The sequence below is a fragment of the Chiloscyllium plagiosum genome, unplaced genomic scaffold (genome assembly GCF_037043375.1).
Source record: "Chiloscyllium plagiosum isolate Xiang-an unplaced genomic scaffold, Cpla_swu_hap1 HiC_scaffold_20, whole genome shotgun sequence".
In the NCBI taxonomy this organism is placed as follows: Eukaryota; Metazoa; Chordata; class Chondrichthyes; order Orectolobiformes; family Hemiscylliidae; genus Chiloscyllium; species Chiloscyllium plagiosum.
Window position 1 is genome coordinate 20,263,490 of NW_028270158.1, and position 17,741 is coordinate 20,281,230.

The 17,741-nt window shown below is 41.4% G+C and overlaps 1 protein-coding gene across 1 annotated transcript in view; it reads left to right on the forward strand.

The window, feature by feature from the left end:
* The window catches only part of LOC122560793 (guanine nucleotide-binding protein subunit alpha-12), an 88,238-nt gene that overhangs the window by 34,045 nt on the left and 36,452 nt on the right, over nt 1–17,741 (forward strand). The window contains exon 2 of the mRNA XM_087997714.1: nt 15,950–16,165. Coding sequence (XP_087853840.1) covers nt 15,950–16,165 — 216 coding nt within the window. The remainder of the gene's footprint in view (nt 1–15,949; nt 16,166–17,741) is intronic.

Sequence of the window (17,741 nt, forward strand, 5' to 3'; positions counted from 1 at the left end):
TTGGGAGGCCACTAAGGCATATTTACGAGGCCTGATCATTTCATACTCTATGACTAGAAAGAGGCAGAGGGAAGAGCAGCAACAAATGCTGGAGACCCAGTTGAAGATCGCTGAGGAAACATCTTCTAATAGGCCTTCATTGGTCAAGCTCTCCAGGCTGCTCTTGACTCATTGCACACACAGGTGGCAAAATAAAGGTCTCCCTTGCTAAACAAAGATTGTTTGAATTTGGAGATAAGCCAGGTAGATATCTGGCACAGCTGGTTAGAAAGGAAAATGCTTCCCAATCCATTATTGGGAACAGTTACCCGTGATTTGCAGTAGATCAGTGTTAGATTTAGGGAATACTTCGCAGAGTTATACCAGTCAGAGGGCAGCGAAGACAATGCAGTCCTTTTTTTGAGGACCTGGACCTCCCCAGTATAAATGCGGAACAGGTCTCCCTGTTGAATGCACCTATGACAGTACAAGAGGTGCAGGAAGCAATAAATCATCTCCAGGGTGGCAAAACAATGGGGCCAGATGGATTCCAAGTGAATTTTACAAGGAATTCATAAATGCATTGGTGGAGACACTTTTGGGATGTATAGTTATACACAGGATTGTCTTCTGCCCTCGCTTAGGCAGGCTAATATCTCCCTCATTTTTAAAAAAGGGGAAAGACCCTGAAGAATGTGCTTTATACAGATCAGTTTTGTTGTTGAATGTAGACTTTAAAATTTTGTCAAATGTGCTGGCCCTGAGGTTGGAAAAGGTATTGCCCTATATTGTAAAAGAAGATCAGACCGGTTTTATCAAGGGCTGTAGCTCCTCCAACAATATCAGGAGGGTACTGAACATAGTACAGGAAGCCAGCAAAGATTGATCCCGGGCTTGGTGGTCTCCCTAGACACAGAAAAGGCATTTGACCAGATAGAATGGCTGTACCTGTTTAGGGTCCAAGAGCACTTTGGTCTGGGGGGAGCCTTTGCGAGGTGGGTGGTGGTGTTATACAGCTGTATAATGATCCTAAGGCAGCATTCATCACAAACGGTACTAAGTTGGATAACTTTAATATTGGGAGAGATAGTCGATGGAGGTGTCCTCTCTCACCGCTGTTATTTACCTTGGCAATTGAGCCATTAGCCGAGGCTACCAGGAGGCTGGGAATGGGGGAGCATAAGATCACCCTAAATGCTGAAGATGTCCTTTTGTTTTTGGCCAATCCGGAGGAGTCTGTTCTTCAACTGAAAAAAAAATTTATTTATTTAGCAGTTTTTCAGGATACAGGATCAACTTCACAAAATCGGAAGCCATGTCAGTGGGATTAGTGGAGGTGCCTGATCTGAAAGATGGAATGCAGTTCCCATTTAGATAGTCGACAAAGGTGTTTTATTTTTGGGAATTTTTATTACCCCTGCCTTTCCCCAGCTGTATAAAGCTAACTATGTGCAACTAGTGGAGAGGATAAAACAGGATTTACAGCAGTGGGATGGTTATCACGGTTAGGCAAAATAGCCCTGATTAAAATGAGTTCTTCCTTGCCTGTTGTACCCCATGAGAATGCTCCCATTGTTGCTAGCCCCCAGACGAGTGTTATGGAGGCTCAGTGTTTGACTAGGGTCCTTCACTTGGTGTCACAGGCACCCCCTTATTAAATTTACCAAATTACAGGTCCTGTGGGGTTGGCGGACTTGAAGCAAATCCAAATAAGCATCTTGTTAGCATATGTGAGTGACTGTGTAGGGGGGGGGGGCGGGTTCGGAGTCGGAGTCGAGGGCGGGTTCGCAGTCGATTTGGCTTGATGTTGAAGCCTTGCAGTTGAGATGTCCCCTAGCTAATCTATTATTCATGGATAAGATGAAATCCCGTGTTTGAGCAGTATAAGAACCTAATCGTTTTAAATACGGTGAAAGCTTGGAGGATATTGAGACAAGATAAGGGCAATTGGCTTAAGACCTTGCCATTTACCCTGTTGGTGGGAGCCCAAGGATATAAACCTGGAGCAGTGGACTCCAGCTAAAGCTATGGGAGAGAATAAGGGAATTTCTTGTTTGGGAGACTTATCCGAGGGGGAGGTATTGATGTCATTTAGCCAGCAAAGTCAGAAATATGGATTGTCTAATAGGGACCTTTTTTGCTACTTGCAGAAAAGGGATTATATACAGAGGAAGACCTCACTCCTGGCTCAGCCTTGCAAGTCAGATGTGGGGAAAAGAGTGCTCCGGTGCATGTGTGCTCTTTCAGTTATTACTTTATCTTATTTACAGAAAGGGCGTGCCTTAGGAGATGTGGAGAGACTCTGTAGGACTTGGAATCGGGTATTAGGAGAGGATATTTCATTGGAAATATGGGTAAATATATGAAAATGTAAAGAAAATCTCAATATGTAACAAAGCACAGGCCATGCAATTGAAGATTTTACACAGGGCTCATATGGCGCCAGAGAGACTAGCTAAGTTCAAGAGAGGAGTGTCTCCAGCATGTCCCAAATGTAAAATTAGTATAGGCATGCTCACACACTGCTACTGGTCATGTTGCAAGATCCTGAGATGTTGAAGGACATCCTGTAAATTGAAGTCAAAGTGGACCAGGTATTTCTTCTTCCAGGGTTGCTAAATTTGCCCTCTCTGGGGGACACCTGAAGAGGCTGTGTAACTTTCTTACCCACTGTGCGAGGAAGAGTATTTTAATGGATTGGATATTGGAAAAACCCTCTGATCTTATGGAGTGGGGCAGGTTGGTGATGGAACATCTCCCACAAGACTACCTTAAAATTGAGCCATTTTATAAGACGTGGTATCCCTTTCTAAAGTATATTATTGCACACTTATCAGCAATATTAATTAGGGCCGTAATATAGCTGTGGGAATCCGTTTGGGTGCCCATAGGGGCCTGGGAGGGGGAAGCTGGGAGAAAAAATACAGGTACAATGACTGGTGTTCCCAGGAGTGGGAGCTTCAGTGGAGCTGTGATTTGTGAAACAGAATAAAGTAATGTGATATCATTTAATTTAGTCTGAATTCAGCTTAATTTAATTTTTATTTAATTTGATTGTAGTTTAAATAAATACATTTGTTCTGGTAGAATAGTAGGTAGTTTATTATGAATAGTATTGTGATATAACATTGTGCGACCTCTAACCTTTTGTATTTTGGTATTGTTTTTTGTATATAGTTGCTTTGTAAAATATTTGAAAAAGTTTTAATTAAAATAAACCTATCAATATCTCTAAATTTTTTTCAGTTCATTTTAGAAGGAAGAACAATATTATTTAAATGGAGAAAACCTGCAGAAAGCTGCAATGTAAAGGAATTTGGGGATACTTGTAGATGAAATACACAAAGCTAGTCCAGAGGTGCAGCAGGTAATCGGGAAGACTAGTGGGATGTTGGCCCTTAGTTCAAGGAGACTGAAGTATGATGCAGGGAAGTCTTAGTGCAACTATACCTAGGTGCTGGTGAGACCACATCTGGACTACTATGTGCAGTTTTGGTTCCCTTATTTAACGACAGAAATGAGTACATTGGAGGCTGTACAGAGAAGGTTCATCCCACTGGATGATCACTGGTATGGAGGGATTGTCTTAAGGGCAAAGCCTAAACATGTTGAGACTCTACTCATTGGAGTTTAGAAGAATGAGAGATGATCTCATTGCAACATACAGGATTCTTAAGGGGCTTGACAGAGTTAAATGCTAAGTGATGTTTACCCTCATGGGCGATTCTAGGACCATGGGTAAGAGTCTTGAAAGTAAGGGGTGATAATTTAAGACTGTGGTGATGAGGAATTTCTTCTCTTGGAAAGTTGTGTCTTTGGAACTCCTTGCCATGAAAAGCTATGGGAGCAGAGTCATAGTGTATAATTAAGACTGAGATAAATACATTCTTGATCAGTAGGGCAATCTAGTTAGGGGGAGAATGCGGAGTGGCGGGGGGGGAGAATGCGGGGTGGTGGGGGGAGGGGGTGGTTGGATATAAGGTATGTTGGATCAGCTATGATCCTTTTTGAATGGCAGCAGGTGTGAGGGGCCTAAAGGCCTACTCCTGTTCCTACTGGTTGTAGTTTTATGGTATGAAAGCTTTCAAAACAATAACTTGGGCAAATTAGTAACCATTAACAAATGTTTGTTTATCACAAAGCTGGCATACATTTATTAAAGGCAAATGATGTTGAACTAACTTGCTTTAATTTTTTATTGAGATAGCTGAAAGGAATTTTCAGTGATGTAGTGCATATGGACTTTGAAAAGACATTTGATGAAATGCTACATCACAAGGTTGATTTTCAAGTTAGACCGCAGTAAACACAGCGACAATAGCAACATGGATACAAAATTGACCGAGTGACAACAGTGGCAAATCATTGTTTTTCAGTTTGTTGTAAGGTGTATTCTGTAGTGTCCTCCAGGTGCCAGTTTTAGGACCCCTGCTTTTCTTGTTGTATTTTGCTGTCTTAGACTTGGCTGTTTCCTGGGCTTTACAAATAGAGCCATGGACTATAAGTGCAGGGGGCTGACAGGAATCCTGATGAAGGGCTCCTGTCTGAAACGTCGATTCTCCTGCTCCTTGGATGCTGTCTGACCTGCTGTGCTTTTCCAGCACCACTCTAATATTGACTCTGATCTCCAGCATCTGCAGTCCTCACTTTCTTCATATACAAAATACCCTGCAAGGATTGCAGCAAATGTTACATCAGACAGACTGGCAGGAAACTAGCCATCAGGATACTGGAGCACCAACTAGTCACCAAAAGTAGTATCCTTACACACAGACAAAAAGGGACACCAGTTCGACTGGGACAATACATCCATCCGAGGATAGGCTAAACAAAAACATGCACGGGAATTCTTAGATGCCAGGCATTCAAGCCGGAACTCCTCCAACAAACAACTCCTCCTTGCCTGCAGCGTATGAGATAGACAATGTAGGCCAAGTCACTTGAGTACCTGATGTGTACATGGTGGGTGGTGTTCCCACATGTAATGGTTGCATCTCTCTCGACATTCAGACATGTCTTGCAGCAGCTGTCATGACAGGGTTGTATGGTGTTGTGGTCGATGTTGTCCGGAAGGCTGGGGAGTTTGCTGCGAACAATGATCTGTTTAAGGTTTGGCGGTTGTTTAAATGCAGGAAGTGGAGGCGTAGGGAAGGTCTTGGCGAGGTGCTCATCCTCATTGATAATGTTTTGCAGGCTGCGAAGAACATGGTGTAGGTTTTCAGCTCCTGGGAAGTACTGGACAACGAAGACTGTCTACCCCGACAGCCACCCCAAGGCTGGAATTGAACCTCTGGTCTCTGCTGCTGTGGCAGCTGTGCTAACTACTGAGCTACTTTGCTGCTTGAAACTGTGAAGCTGATATTAGGGAATATATAATGAACCTGAAACACTGACCTGTTTCCTTCCACAGATGCTGCCTGACCTGTGGGTGTTTTCCATTATTTTATATTTTTATTTCCACTATCTAGACCTGCAGAATTCTACTTTTAGCTCAGATTGTTGGATGTCTAGTTAGCAATATCAGCAGCAAGAGTTCAATTCCTGTACTAGCTGAAGTCACCATGAAGGTTCCACCTTTTCAAGCTCATCCTTGATATGAAGAGTGGTGACCTCCCTGTCAAACTTAGCACGAATCAGCACTCGCTCTTGCTCTCACTCTATCTCTTGCTTTCTCTAATGAGAGCGCAGCCCTATGGTCTTCTGGGAGACTGGACTTTGCCTTTACTTAATTGACTGCTGACCGTTTCCATGCTGTGGACTATGAAGTCGATTCGATGAGTCCTATCCAAATTTACCAACATGAACTTTTCTCACAACTGACAATCTGCATTGTTTTGTACAGTTCAAATGACCTGCAAAGTTCTGACCCAAGTTTCCTGACTTAGATTTCTCAGCTGAAGTGTTCTGCTGAGGTGACCTGTTTCTTGAACTGCCCTGAATCCCATTTCTAAGAAGGAAACTTAAACTTGCTTCTGAACTCTAATCTCTTCTGAACTGAATTTTTAAAAAACGCCTCACTCAAACCTAGATTCTTCTGAATTAAAAGCAAAGCCAGTCGTCTTCAATATTTACTCGACTGACGTACATTAGTAGAAATATCTTTCTGTACTAACAGAACAAAAAACCCCAATTATCTATTCACCGACAAAATGGTGGGTGTAAATCACTGTTCCAGAAGAATGCTGTAACCTTGTTTTTTTTTAATTCAAAAGAAAACTTTTCACAGAGGGTTCCAAGAGATCAATTGTGTTAGGGGACTCTCTAGTCCGAGGTACAGACAGACATTTCTGTGGCCAGCAGCAAAAAATCAGAATGACGTGTTGCTTCTCTGGTGCCAGGATCAAGGATGTCTCTGAGTTGGGGGCCAGCAAGAGGTCATTGTCCACATTGGAACCAATGACATAGGAAGGGAAAAGGTTGAGATTCTGAAGAGAGATTACAGAGAGTTAGGCAGGAATTTAAAAAGGAGGTCCTTGAGTGTAGTAATATCTGGATTACTCCCGGTGCTGCGAGCTAGTGAGGGCAGGAATAGGAGGTCAGAGCAGGTGAATGCATGGCTGAGGAGCTGGTATATGGGAGAAAGATTCATATTTTTGGATAATTGGAATCTCTTTAGGGGTAGAAGTGACCTGTATAAGAAGGACAGATTGCACCTAAATTGGAAGGGGACTAATATACTGGCAGGGAGAATTGCTAGTGCGGCTCGGAAGGATCTAAACTAGTAAGGGGTGGGGGGTGGGACCCAAGGAGGTAGTGAGGAAAGAGATCAATCTGAGACTGGTACAGTTGAAAACAGTAGTGAGTCAAACAGTCAGGGCAGCCAAGGACAAAGCAGAGAACAAGGTAGGACTGATAAACTGCATTTATTTAATGCAAGGGACCTAACAGGGAAGGCAGATGAACTCATGGTTAGTAAAATGGGGCTGGAATATCACAGAAACATGGCTTAGGGATGGACAGGACCGGCAATTAAATGTTCCAGGATACAAATGCGATAGGGAGGATAGAAAGGGAGGTAAGAGAGGAGGGGGAGTGGCGTTTTTGATAAGGGATAGCATTACAGCTGTGCTAAGGGAGGATATTCCCGGAAATACATCCAGGGAAGTTATTTGGGTGGAACTGAGAAATAAGAAAGGGATGATCACCTTATTGGAATTGTTTTGTAGACCCCCTAATAGTCAGAGGGAAACTGAGCTCTCCTTACAAATTTGTTTTTCAGTTATCTGTAAGAATAATAGGATGGTTAGGGTAGGGGATTTTAACTTTCCAAACATAGACTGGGACTGCCGTAGTTTAAGGGTTCAGATGCAGAGGAATTTGTTAAGTGTGTACAAGAACATTTTCTGATTCAGTACCTACTCAAGAAGGTGCAAAACCTGACCTACTCTTGGGGAAATAAAGCAGGGCAGGTGACTGAGGTGTCAGTAGGGGAGCACTTTGGGGCCAGCGACCATAATTCTATTAGTCTTAAAATAGTGGTGGAAAAGGATAGAGCAGATCTAAAAGTTGAAATTCTAAATTGGAGAAAGGCCAATTTTGATGGTATTAGGCAAGAACTTTCAAAAGCTGATTGGGCCAAATGTTCGCAGGTAAAGTGTTGGCTGGAAAATGGGAAGTCTTCATAAATGAGGTAACGAGATTCCAGAAAAAGTATATTCCAGTTAGGATGAAAGGAAATGCTGGTAGATATAGGGAATGCTGGATGACTAAAGAAATTGAGGGTTTGGTTAAGAAAAAGAAGGAAACATATGTCAGGTATAGACAGGATAGATCGAGTGAATCCTTAGAGTATAAAGGCAGTAGGAATATACTTAAGAGGGAAATCAGGAGGGCAAAAGGGGTCATGAGATAGCTTTGGCAAATAGGATTAAGGAGAATCCAAAGGGTTTTTTCAAATACATTTAAGAACAAAAGGGTAACTAGGGAGAGAATAGGACCCCTCAAAGATCAGCAAAGCCGCAGGCGATGGGGGGGGGGACACATAAAATGAGTATTTTGGAAAAGGACATGGAAAATATAGAATGTGGGGAAGTAGATGGTGACACCTTGAAAAATGTCCATATTACAGAGGAGCAAGTGCTGGATGTCCTGAAAGCATAAAAGTGGATAAATCCTCAGGACGTAATCAGGTCTATCATAGAACTCTGGGACAATAGGGAAGTGATTGCTGGGCCTCTTAGTAAAATATTTGTATCATCGATGTCACAGTCAGGTGCCAGAAGACTGGAAGTTGGCTAATGTGGTGCCACTGTTTAAGAAAGGTGGTAAGGACAAGCCAGGGAACTATAGACCAGTGAGTCTGATGTCGCTGGTGGGAAAGTTGTTGGAGGGAATCCTGAGGGACACGATTTACACATAATTGGAAAGGCAAGGACTGATTGGGGATAGTCAACATGGCTTTGTGCATGGGAAATTGTGTCTCACAAACTTGATTGAGTTTTTTGAAGAATAACAAAGATGATTGATGAGGGCAGAGCGGTGGATGTGATCTATATGGACTTCAGTAAGGCGTACGACAAGGTTCCCCATGGGAAACTGGTTAGCAAGGTTAGACCTCACTGAATACAGGGAGAACTAGCCATTTGGTGGGTGGTTTTTCAGACTGGAGGTCTGTGACTTGTGGAGTGCCACAAGGACCAGTGCTGGGTCCACCACTTTTGTCATTTATGTAAATGATTTGGATGTGAGCATAAGAGGTATAGTTAGTAAGTTTGCAGATGATACCAATGTTGGAGGTGTAGTGGACAGCAAAGCTTTGGAAGCATATAACGAGATTTTGATCTGATGGGCCAGTGGAGTGAGAAATGGCAGATGGAGTTTAATTCAGATAAATGCGAGGTACTGCATTTTGAGAAAGCAAATCTTAGCAGGACTTATACACTTAATGGTAAGGTCCTTGGGAGTGTTGCTGAACAAAGAGACCTTGGAGTGCAGGTTCATAGAACATAGAACATAGAACAATACAGCACAGAACAGGCCCTTCGGCCCACGATGTTGTGCCGAACATTTGTCCTAGCTTAAGCACCCATCCATGTACCTATCCAATTGCCGCTTAAAGGTCACCAAAGATGCTGACTCTACCACTCCCACAGGCAGCGCATTCCGTGCCCCCACCACGCTCTGGGTAAAGAACCCACCCCTGACATCTCCCCTATACCTTCCACCCTTCACCTTAAATTTATGTCCCCTTGTAACACTCTGTTGTACCCGGGGGAAAAAGTTTCTGACTGTCTACTCTATCTATTCCTCTGATCATCTTATAAACCTCTATCAAGTCACCCCTCATCCTTCGCCGTTCCAACGAGAAAAGGCCTCGCACTCTCAACCTATCCTCGTACGACCTATTCTCCATTCCAGGCAACATCCTGGTAAATCTTCTCTGCACCCTCTCCAAAGCTTCCAAATCTTTCCTAAAGTGAGGCGACCAGAACTGCACACAGTACTCCAAATGTGGCCTAACCAAAGTCCTGTACAGTTGCAACATCACTTCATGACTCTTGAATTCAATCCCTCTGCTAATGAATGCTAATACACCATAGGCCTTCTTACAAGCTCTATCCACCTGTGTGGCAACTTTGAAAGATCTATGAACGTAGACCCCAAGATCCCTCTGTTCCTCCACCTCACTAAGAACCCTACCGTTAACCCTGTATTCCGCATTCTTATTTGTCTTTCCAAAATGGACAACCTCACACTTGGCAGGGTTGAACTCCATCTGCCACTCCTCAGCCCAGCTCTGCATCATATCTAAGTCCCTCTGCAGCCGACAACAGCCCTCCTCACTGTCCACAACTCCACCTATCTTCGTATCATCTGCAAATTTACTGACCCACCCTTCGACTCCCTCATCTAAGTCATTAATAAAAATTACGAACAGCAGAGGATCCAGAACTGATCCCTGCGGAACTCCACTTGTAACTGGGCTCCAGGCTGAATATTTACCATCTACCACCACTCTCTGACTTCGACCGGTTAGCCAGTTTTCTATCCAATTGGCCAAATTTCCCTCTATCCCATGCCTCCTGACTTTCCGCATAAGCCTACTATGGGGAACCTTATCAAATGCCTTACTAAAATCCATGTATACTACGTCCACTGCTCTACCCTTATCCACATGCTTGGTCACCTCCTCAAAGAATTCAATCAGACTTGTAAGGCAAGACCTACCCTTCACAAATCCATGCTGGCTGTCCCTAATCAAGCAGTGCCTTTCCAGATACTCATAAATCCTATCCCTCAGTACCCTTTCCATTACTTTGCCTAGCATAGAAGTAAGACTAACTGGCCTGTAATTCCCGGGGTTATCCCTATTCCCTTTTTTGAACAGGGGCACAACATTCGCCACTCTCCAGTCCCCTGGTACCACCTCCGTTGACAGTGAAGATGAAAAGATCATTGCCAACAGTACTGCAATTTCCTCTCTTGCTTCCCACATATCCTAGGATATATCCCATCAGGCCCAGGGGACTTGTCTATCCTCAAGTTGTTCAAAATGTCCAACACATCTTCCTTCCTAACAAGTATCTCCTCTAGCTTACCAGTCCATTTCACACTCTCCTCTTCAACAATACGATCCCTCTCATTTGTAAATACTGAAGAAAAGTACTCTTTCAAGACCTCTCCTATCTCTTCCGACTCAATACACAGTCTCCCACTACTGTCCTTGATCGGACCTACCCTCGTTCTCGTCATTCTCAGGTTTCTCACATACGCATAAAATGCCTTTGGGTTATCCTTGATCCTATCCGCCAAAGATTTTTCATGCCCTCTCTTAGCTCTCCTAATCCCTTTCTTCAGGTCCCTTCTGTCTATCCTGTATCCCTCCACTGCTCTCTGAACCCTGTTTCCTCAACCTTATGTAAGCCTCCTTCTTCCTCTTTACAAGACATTCAACCTCCCTCGTCAACCAAGGTTCCCTCACACGACCATTTCTTTCCTGCCTGAGAGGTACATACAGTGTCTGATGGTTTGGGAATTGATGTAGAATGAAAAATGGCTAGCAGAACATGTTAAAAGTCAAGTTTGTGATGCTGATGTGAGAATAAGGATATTATCATTGGTATAAATGAGGTAATGTCAATCTGAGGTGTATGCCCTTCAGTGGTTCAAGAAGGCAGCTCCCCCACCAACCTTTTACGAGCAGCTAAGAATTGGCAATAAATGCTGGCCCAAACAGTGCAACCCAAATCTCGTGAATGAAAATAAAGTAAAGGCAGGTAGTGACAGATGTTGCGGTCATTAACTGTATTGAAGACAGGAGAGCGGTCATAGGCACTTTAAGGAGGTATGATCTTTTATGCCTGTTGTCAAATGGTAGAATGTTAGTGATTGTCATACAGCACAGGACTATTGACTGAATTGATATTCGTGTTGTGCAGAAGCTGACGCTGCTTGCAATTTGATAATGCTGGTTGGATGCTGTCCATCACAGATTTTAACACCATGCAGCCTTTACATTAGAGCATTAAACCTAACCCAGAATGAAAAAATGAGAAAAACCTCCTGAATGGTGCACACCGGTCTTATTCTTGTTGCACACTTCAATGTAGCAGTCCAGCGTAACCAGTATGTTGATTTCCAAAAATCTATTTTAAATTGACTTTTCCCATTTGTAACCATCCAGCTTCCACTGGAATCCCACTGATCACCATTTCATTTGTTTACTGCCCATTCTGGTTTTGTTACCAAGCTAACATGGGTGGCTCAGTGGTTAGCACTGCTGTCTCACCGCGCCAGTCACCCAGGTTAGATGCCAGCCTCCGACAACAGTCTATGTAGGATTTGCACATTCTCCCTGTGTCTGCATGGGTTTCCTCTGGGTATTGCAGCTTTCTCCCACAGTCGAAAGATGTGCAGGTTAGGTGGATTGGCCATGCTAAATTGCCCATAATATCCAGGGATATGCAGTCCGGGTAAATTAGCCATGGAAAATGCAGGGTTACAGGGATAGGGTAGAGGGGTGGGTCTGGTTGGGATGCATTTTAGAGGGTCAATGTGGACTTGGTGGGCTAAATAGCCTGCTTCAAAGTTGTAAGCATTCTATGATTCTAACACCTGTTCAAGGATTGAGACTCTCCCAAGGTATGTCAAATTTATCTCCTTTTGTAGGGCTTGGTGGAACAGGGTTTTCAAGATTCCATCAAAGCCTTTTCTGGAGCTGTTGCTTTTTCCCTCTTTAGAATGAGTAACAGTCAAGCATAAGAGGTACAGAAATTAAGTATTGTGGGCTGGAAACCTGTGTGTATACCTTATGTTTTGTTTTACCTTTTTAACCTTCTGTCTCCACTCCGCACTTGCAAGTACAGTAGTTCTCGTGCTGAAGAGTTTTCCGAGTAGTTCTGAAGTTTCTCCAGTGTAAGAATGATTACAATTGATAGCAGTTGTTGTGCAGCCAGTTTGAGAAGTAATGATTTAATTTTAATTTGAGTAATCTATATGGTGTAAAAGATTTTGAACAAAATACTAGTTTAAAATGCCTCTTATTAATTTAGAAGTAGAACATTGACGTTGCAATTGCTGCTTTTCTGAAAACTGGATATTTTAGGAACCGATTAAAAAATAAATTTAGTTGCAGATGATTAAAGAAATGGTGTGCAGTCCATGAATACTGTCTGCTGTTTCAGGAACCAACTATAATTGCCTTTGTTTCCGCTATTTGATGTGATTAAGTCTCGAAGATTTACTAATTTAGAAGTGTGCATGTTTCCACGCATGTAGTAAAAGCTACATTTCTAGTTTTAGGATTTGTGGCACAATTTACCATTTTCGGATTGATATTTTCAAGCTGATCCCAAATAGACAGGCTGACTTTTTTTTAAATTTTTGAATCTTCTATTTTATTTCTACTTTGATTCTGAATAGCTACGAATTAGACAGGGATTTAAAGTCTAAATTTTTTTATCAAGCCTGCAAGTTGCTTGTCTAATCTACTTGTTTCTGTGGCATATTTTAATTCATGTCCGAGACACATTTCAAAATCCATGATGATCTTGTATACTCAATAACGTTTGTTTATTTCATCATTTCACAATTTGTAACCCAAATGCAAGTTTTTTTTTAAATGATCAGCAATTGATGTTTCAAGTCATTGTTTGCTGACTCAAGATCTCGTCTCAGACCATACAGTATTAGAGGTTGGGTTGGGGGCACAGTGGATATATTGATGTAGTGGGATGAGAAGAGGAATGCAGGCATGAGGAACAAATGAGGATTGGTTTGAGGAAGGAAGAAGGTGAAGTGGTGAAGTGGAGAGGTATCAGCAAAGGAGTATGCAATCTATTTTTGGGTGGGCTGGGTAGGTGCAGGGAAAAAAAAACAAAACGAAGGGGAGTTGATGGCGTAGTGGTCTTATCATGACGCTATTAGTCTGGCATATGGATTCAAATCCTGCCATGGCAGATGATGGACATAATTTAAATAAAAATCTGGAATTAAGAGCCTAATGATGACCATTGTTGCAAAAACCTATCTGGTTCACTAGTGCCCTTTAGGGAATGTAACCGCTATCCTTGCCTAGATTGACATACATATGACTCGAGATCCACAGAAAAGTGATTGGCTCTAAATTTTTTTTAAAATAAAGTCTTGCTTCCTTATACTGATGCTTTTCGCATGGAATTTCCTGGTAATAGCATTGACCAAAATAGGAATTATCATGGATTCTAAAATTAGATATTCCCCTCTCAGATTTTGACAAATAAATCGATGTTTAGCCAGTGGAAACTATTATGATAACTGAACTGAGTTCAATTTCTTTGTAAGAAATATTTTGTTTTCTTGATTTTTACCAATGCCTTGAGAAAAATATAACCTCAGATCAGATTTGTGGTAGCAGTATGCAAACCAAATGAATTACTTTCTGTTATTCCTTTCTGTACAATATTTTCCAAGCTACCAAGTGAATGCCCTTCTCTTCAAGTGTTGTTGTAGGCTCTTTAACACTTAACTGGAATAGTGGATAATATTTGCTCTTTCGTGGCTTATCAAGCAACACCACTTTGTTAAGGTAACAATAAATCATGACTATTATGACCTTGGATTGAGGGCTTCAATCTAAAACCTATTAAACTGGAGTCGGGAGTAGTACCAATTGAACCTAGTTTACACTCTGGAAACTGGATCTTGTGTGCAGTGGTAGTGTCCTTGTTCTGAAGGCCTTGTTCCAATTCCATCAATTATGGAGGTATGTCATTGCATACCTGAATAGACCGATTTAAAAAAAAACAAAAAGATTCTTGTGGCGCAGAGGGAGTGTCCTTACATCTGGGCTAGAAGGCCTGAGTTCAAGACCCATGAGCTCCAGAGGTGTATAATAACATTTCTGGTCTGATGGATTAGAAAATATCTGCACTTTGTATAAGGGTCTTGGTGGTGCAGTGGTAGTTGTCTCCCTGCTTCTGGGTCAGAAGTTTCAGGTATAAGCCCACATACCCTGGATGTATGTCATTAGAATGTCTGAACAGGTTGATTTAAAATACCTACATTCTGGAAAGGCTATAGTTTCACTGGAAGACTAATGGTCAATCCTGTCTTTCGTAGTCAGCATGTAAGAAGCAGTTAAATATGTAAAAGTAAGAGGAGAATTTGAGAAGATTTTGCTCTGTACAGAATATCTGATCTGTTTGAGTTGTGGTTATTTTTAATTGACTTGTTTGGACATGTTGTGACATCGATCTGTGACGGGTAGCACTTGAATGCCTTCAGGCCGAGAGTAGGGGCACTTACCAATGCATTACGTGAGCCCTTTTCAATTCTGATTTCACCATCTGCCATGCTGGGATTTGAACCCCTATCCCAGGCAATATTCTGGGGTTCTGGATTTACTACTTAAGTGACAATGCCACTACACCACTATCTCTTCTTGTAGCTGGGTTGTAATCTTAATTTATTTTATCCATTGACTGGAGTACATGCCTTACCACATACAAGATACCTCTACAGTTGAGTTGGTATTAAAGCACTTACTTGTGTAAAAACTTTTGAGTATTGAATAAAATTAAATATTACGCTCTTAATTTGTGTTTTCTGGTCAATCCATGAAGTGCTTTTCACCTACAAATGGTTACGAAAGAAATAACTCTTGTCTGGTAATAAACTCTTGTCTGTTTCATGACTGTGTAAATATTGCATCAATTATCAAATACAGTACACAACAAGTTGCTTGTTGATTTTTGAGATTTAGGGTGAACTTTGGGAGTGTTCAGTGAGTTTGTTCTGACCTTGATTTTACAGCTCAGTAACGTGATAGCTGGGGACTATGTGAGCACTCCTTTTTATAGCATTAATGTTTTCATGTGTAAGTGATCAGCGTTCATTTTTGCTGGAAGCTATGAAGTTCGGTTATATTTGTCTATTATGTCCATGTACATTTTTTTGAAGAAGGAAAAGCTGTATAAATTGTATCATAACTCATTTGATTTCAACTGTGCATCGCAAACTACATGGCTTCTATTTTGAGAAATTTAATTCACTGCTTTGTAAAATTGTTTGAGATAGTTGTTCCATATTCGGGTGCAAGTGACATTTCTTACTTCTAGTACCAATTTCCAATGCACTGCAAGTGATTCCAGTCATAATTTTTTTTCTCAAAGTTATTGACTATTTGTACATGAAACATAGCTTTACATATAAAAGGATAATTTTTTAAAACTAAAGCAGTTTGTTTAGATGACGCCAGTGATAGTGTGATTGTCATGGTTGGTAATAACACCAATGTAAAAGTCAGAGCATGAAATGACACAAATTGTAATGTGATTTTATTTGGAGGAATGGAATGCAAAGTCTATGCCTTCATAGGGGAAGGCCTATTATTTAAGGAGAGAGTATTAATCTCCATGAAGAATCTATAGTGACGCATTCTAGTCATAATTAATTGTAGACGTAAAAATAATGTAATCATCTTAACAACTCATGTTCTGAGTAATAATTTAATCATCAACCTCACTTTTTTTTTATTCCCTTGTTCTTTTAGGGTATGAAAGTCTTGGTGGATGCAAGGAATAAGCTGAGCATTCCCTGGGAAAACACTGAAAATGAAAAGCACGGAATGTTCGTCATGGCATTTGAAAACAAATGTGGCATGCCAGTGGAGCCAGCCACATTTCAATTATATGTGCCAGCACTGAGAGCACTCTGGCAAGATTCAGGAATCCAGGAAGCATACAACAGAAGACGAGAGTTTCAACTGGTAAGTGAGCATCTCTAACAAGATGTAAAAAATGAAGGAAAAATGCTTCTCTGATGGAGAAGCTTAATGCAACAGATAACTAATCTGTACACCATTTGTACACTGATGGACAGCTTGATCAATGCAGTACTTTATTTATTTCTCACATTGTTTAGCCAATAGATGAAGCCATCTCCTCCTATGATACCATGGTAAAGATTTGACAATAGCTGCTTCTTTTAAAATGAATTATTGTCCTGCTGATTCCCTTGATTCCAAGTGCATAGTTTTCCTGAAGGATGCCACCAGCAGTTTCAGAAGTCAGCTCCTGAGAAAATCTGAGAAATAATGGGTTTTTGCAGCAGCTTTTGTTGGTAAACTTTGGAGTTATTGCTGGCTGCAAATGACTCGTAATAGGGACAATAGTGTTACATAACAGTCATAGAGATGTACAGCATGGAAACAGACCCTTCGGTCCAACTCATCCATGCTGACCAGATATCCTAACTAATCTGGTCCCATTTGTCAGCAATTGGCCATATCCCTCTAAACTCTTCCTATTCATATTACCATCCAGATGCCTTTAAAATTCCGTAATTGTACCAACCTCCTCCACTTCATCTGGCAGCTCATTCCATATGCACACTACCCTCTGTGTGAAAATGTTGCCCCTTAGGTCTCTTTTATATCTTTCCCCTCTCACCCTAAACCTATGCCCTCTAGTTCTGGACTCCCCGACCCCAGGGAAAAGATCTTGACTATTTATTCTATTCATGTGCCTCATGATTTTATAAGCTTCGATAAGATCACCCCTCCCCAGTCAAAATAAAAGCAGCTAAAGACAGAAGAAATGTACTTTTTTTTATAAAATCCAGTCATCTCCAGGCTATTTGACAGTGTAAAAGGTATGATTCTGAATAAAATGTGATTTTTATGCCGGTTTTCTTATACACTTAACTGGATGCCAGTACAAAGCAGAATATTCACTTGTTACCACTGCTCAGTTACTCAATAGATTTGTGGCATTGGTTAAATATTCTATTGCTTTCCATTTGACTAGTTGTATTTAAACAATTGCTTTAAAGTGTAATAGGATCTAAATTCTATTCAATAAATATTTCTTTTAAGTTGTTTTGAATTTATAAAGTGTTGCCAGTATTAAAGGGATAAATAAACTGGAGCATTGCACGGTGCCAAGATATAAACATTCGTCCTTGGTCTTGTAGAATGTTGGATTCCCGACAAAGGGTCTGAGTTAGATTCCAAGTCCTCACTGATCCTTGCACTGAGCCTTCTCTATTAATACATTTGGAGGGAAGGGAAGCTGTCTAGACGAAGCAGCTTCCCACACAGAGGATGCCTCCTTGTTGCTTGTCCTAAGTTGAGGCATTGATTGCTTATAGGGATTTATGCCAGCTGTACTGAAGCAAAAAGGAGACTGTTGACTTATAAGTCACTGCAGTGGGATTCCAATCCGGGAGTATCTTTGTGTGTGGCTCTGTACCACAGGGCACAGTGAACTCATGTCCAAAGTTTTGCAGGAACCGTTTGTTCTGCATAATTTTATGTATTTTTCAATATGTAGTGAAAAGTAATA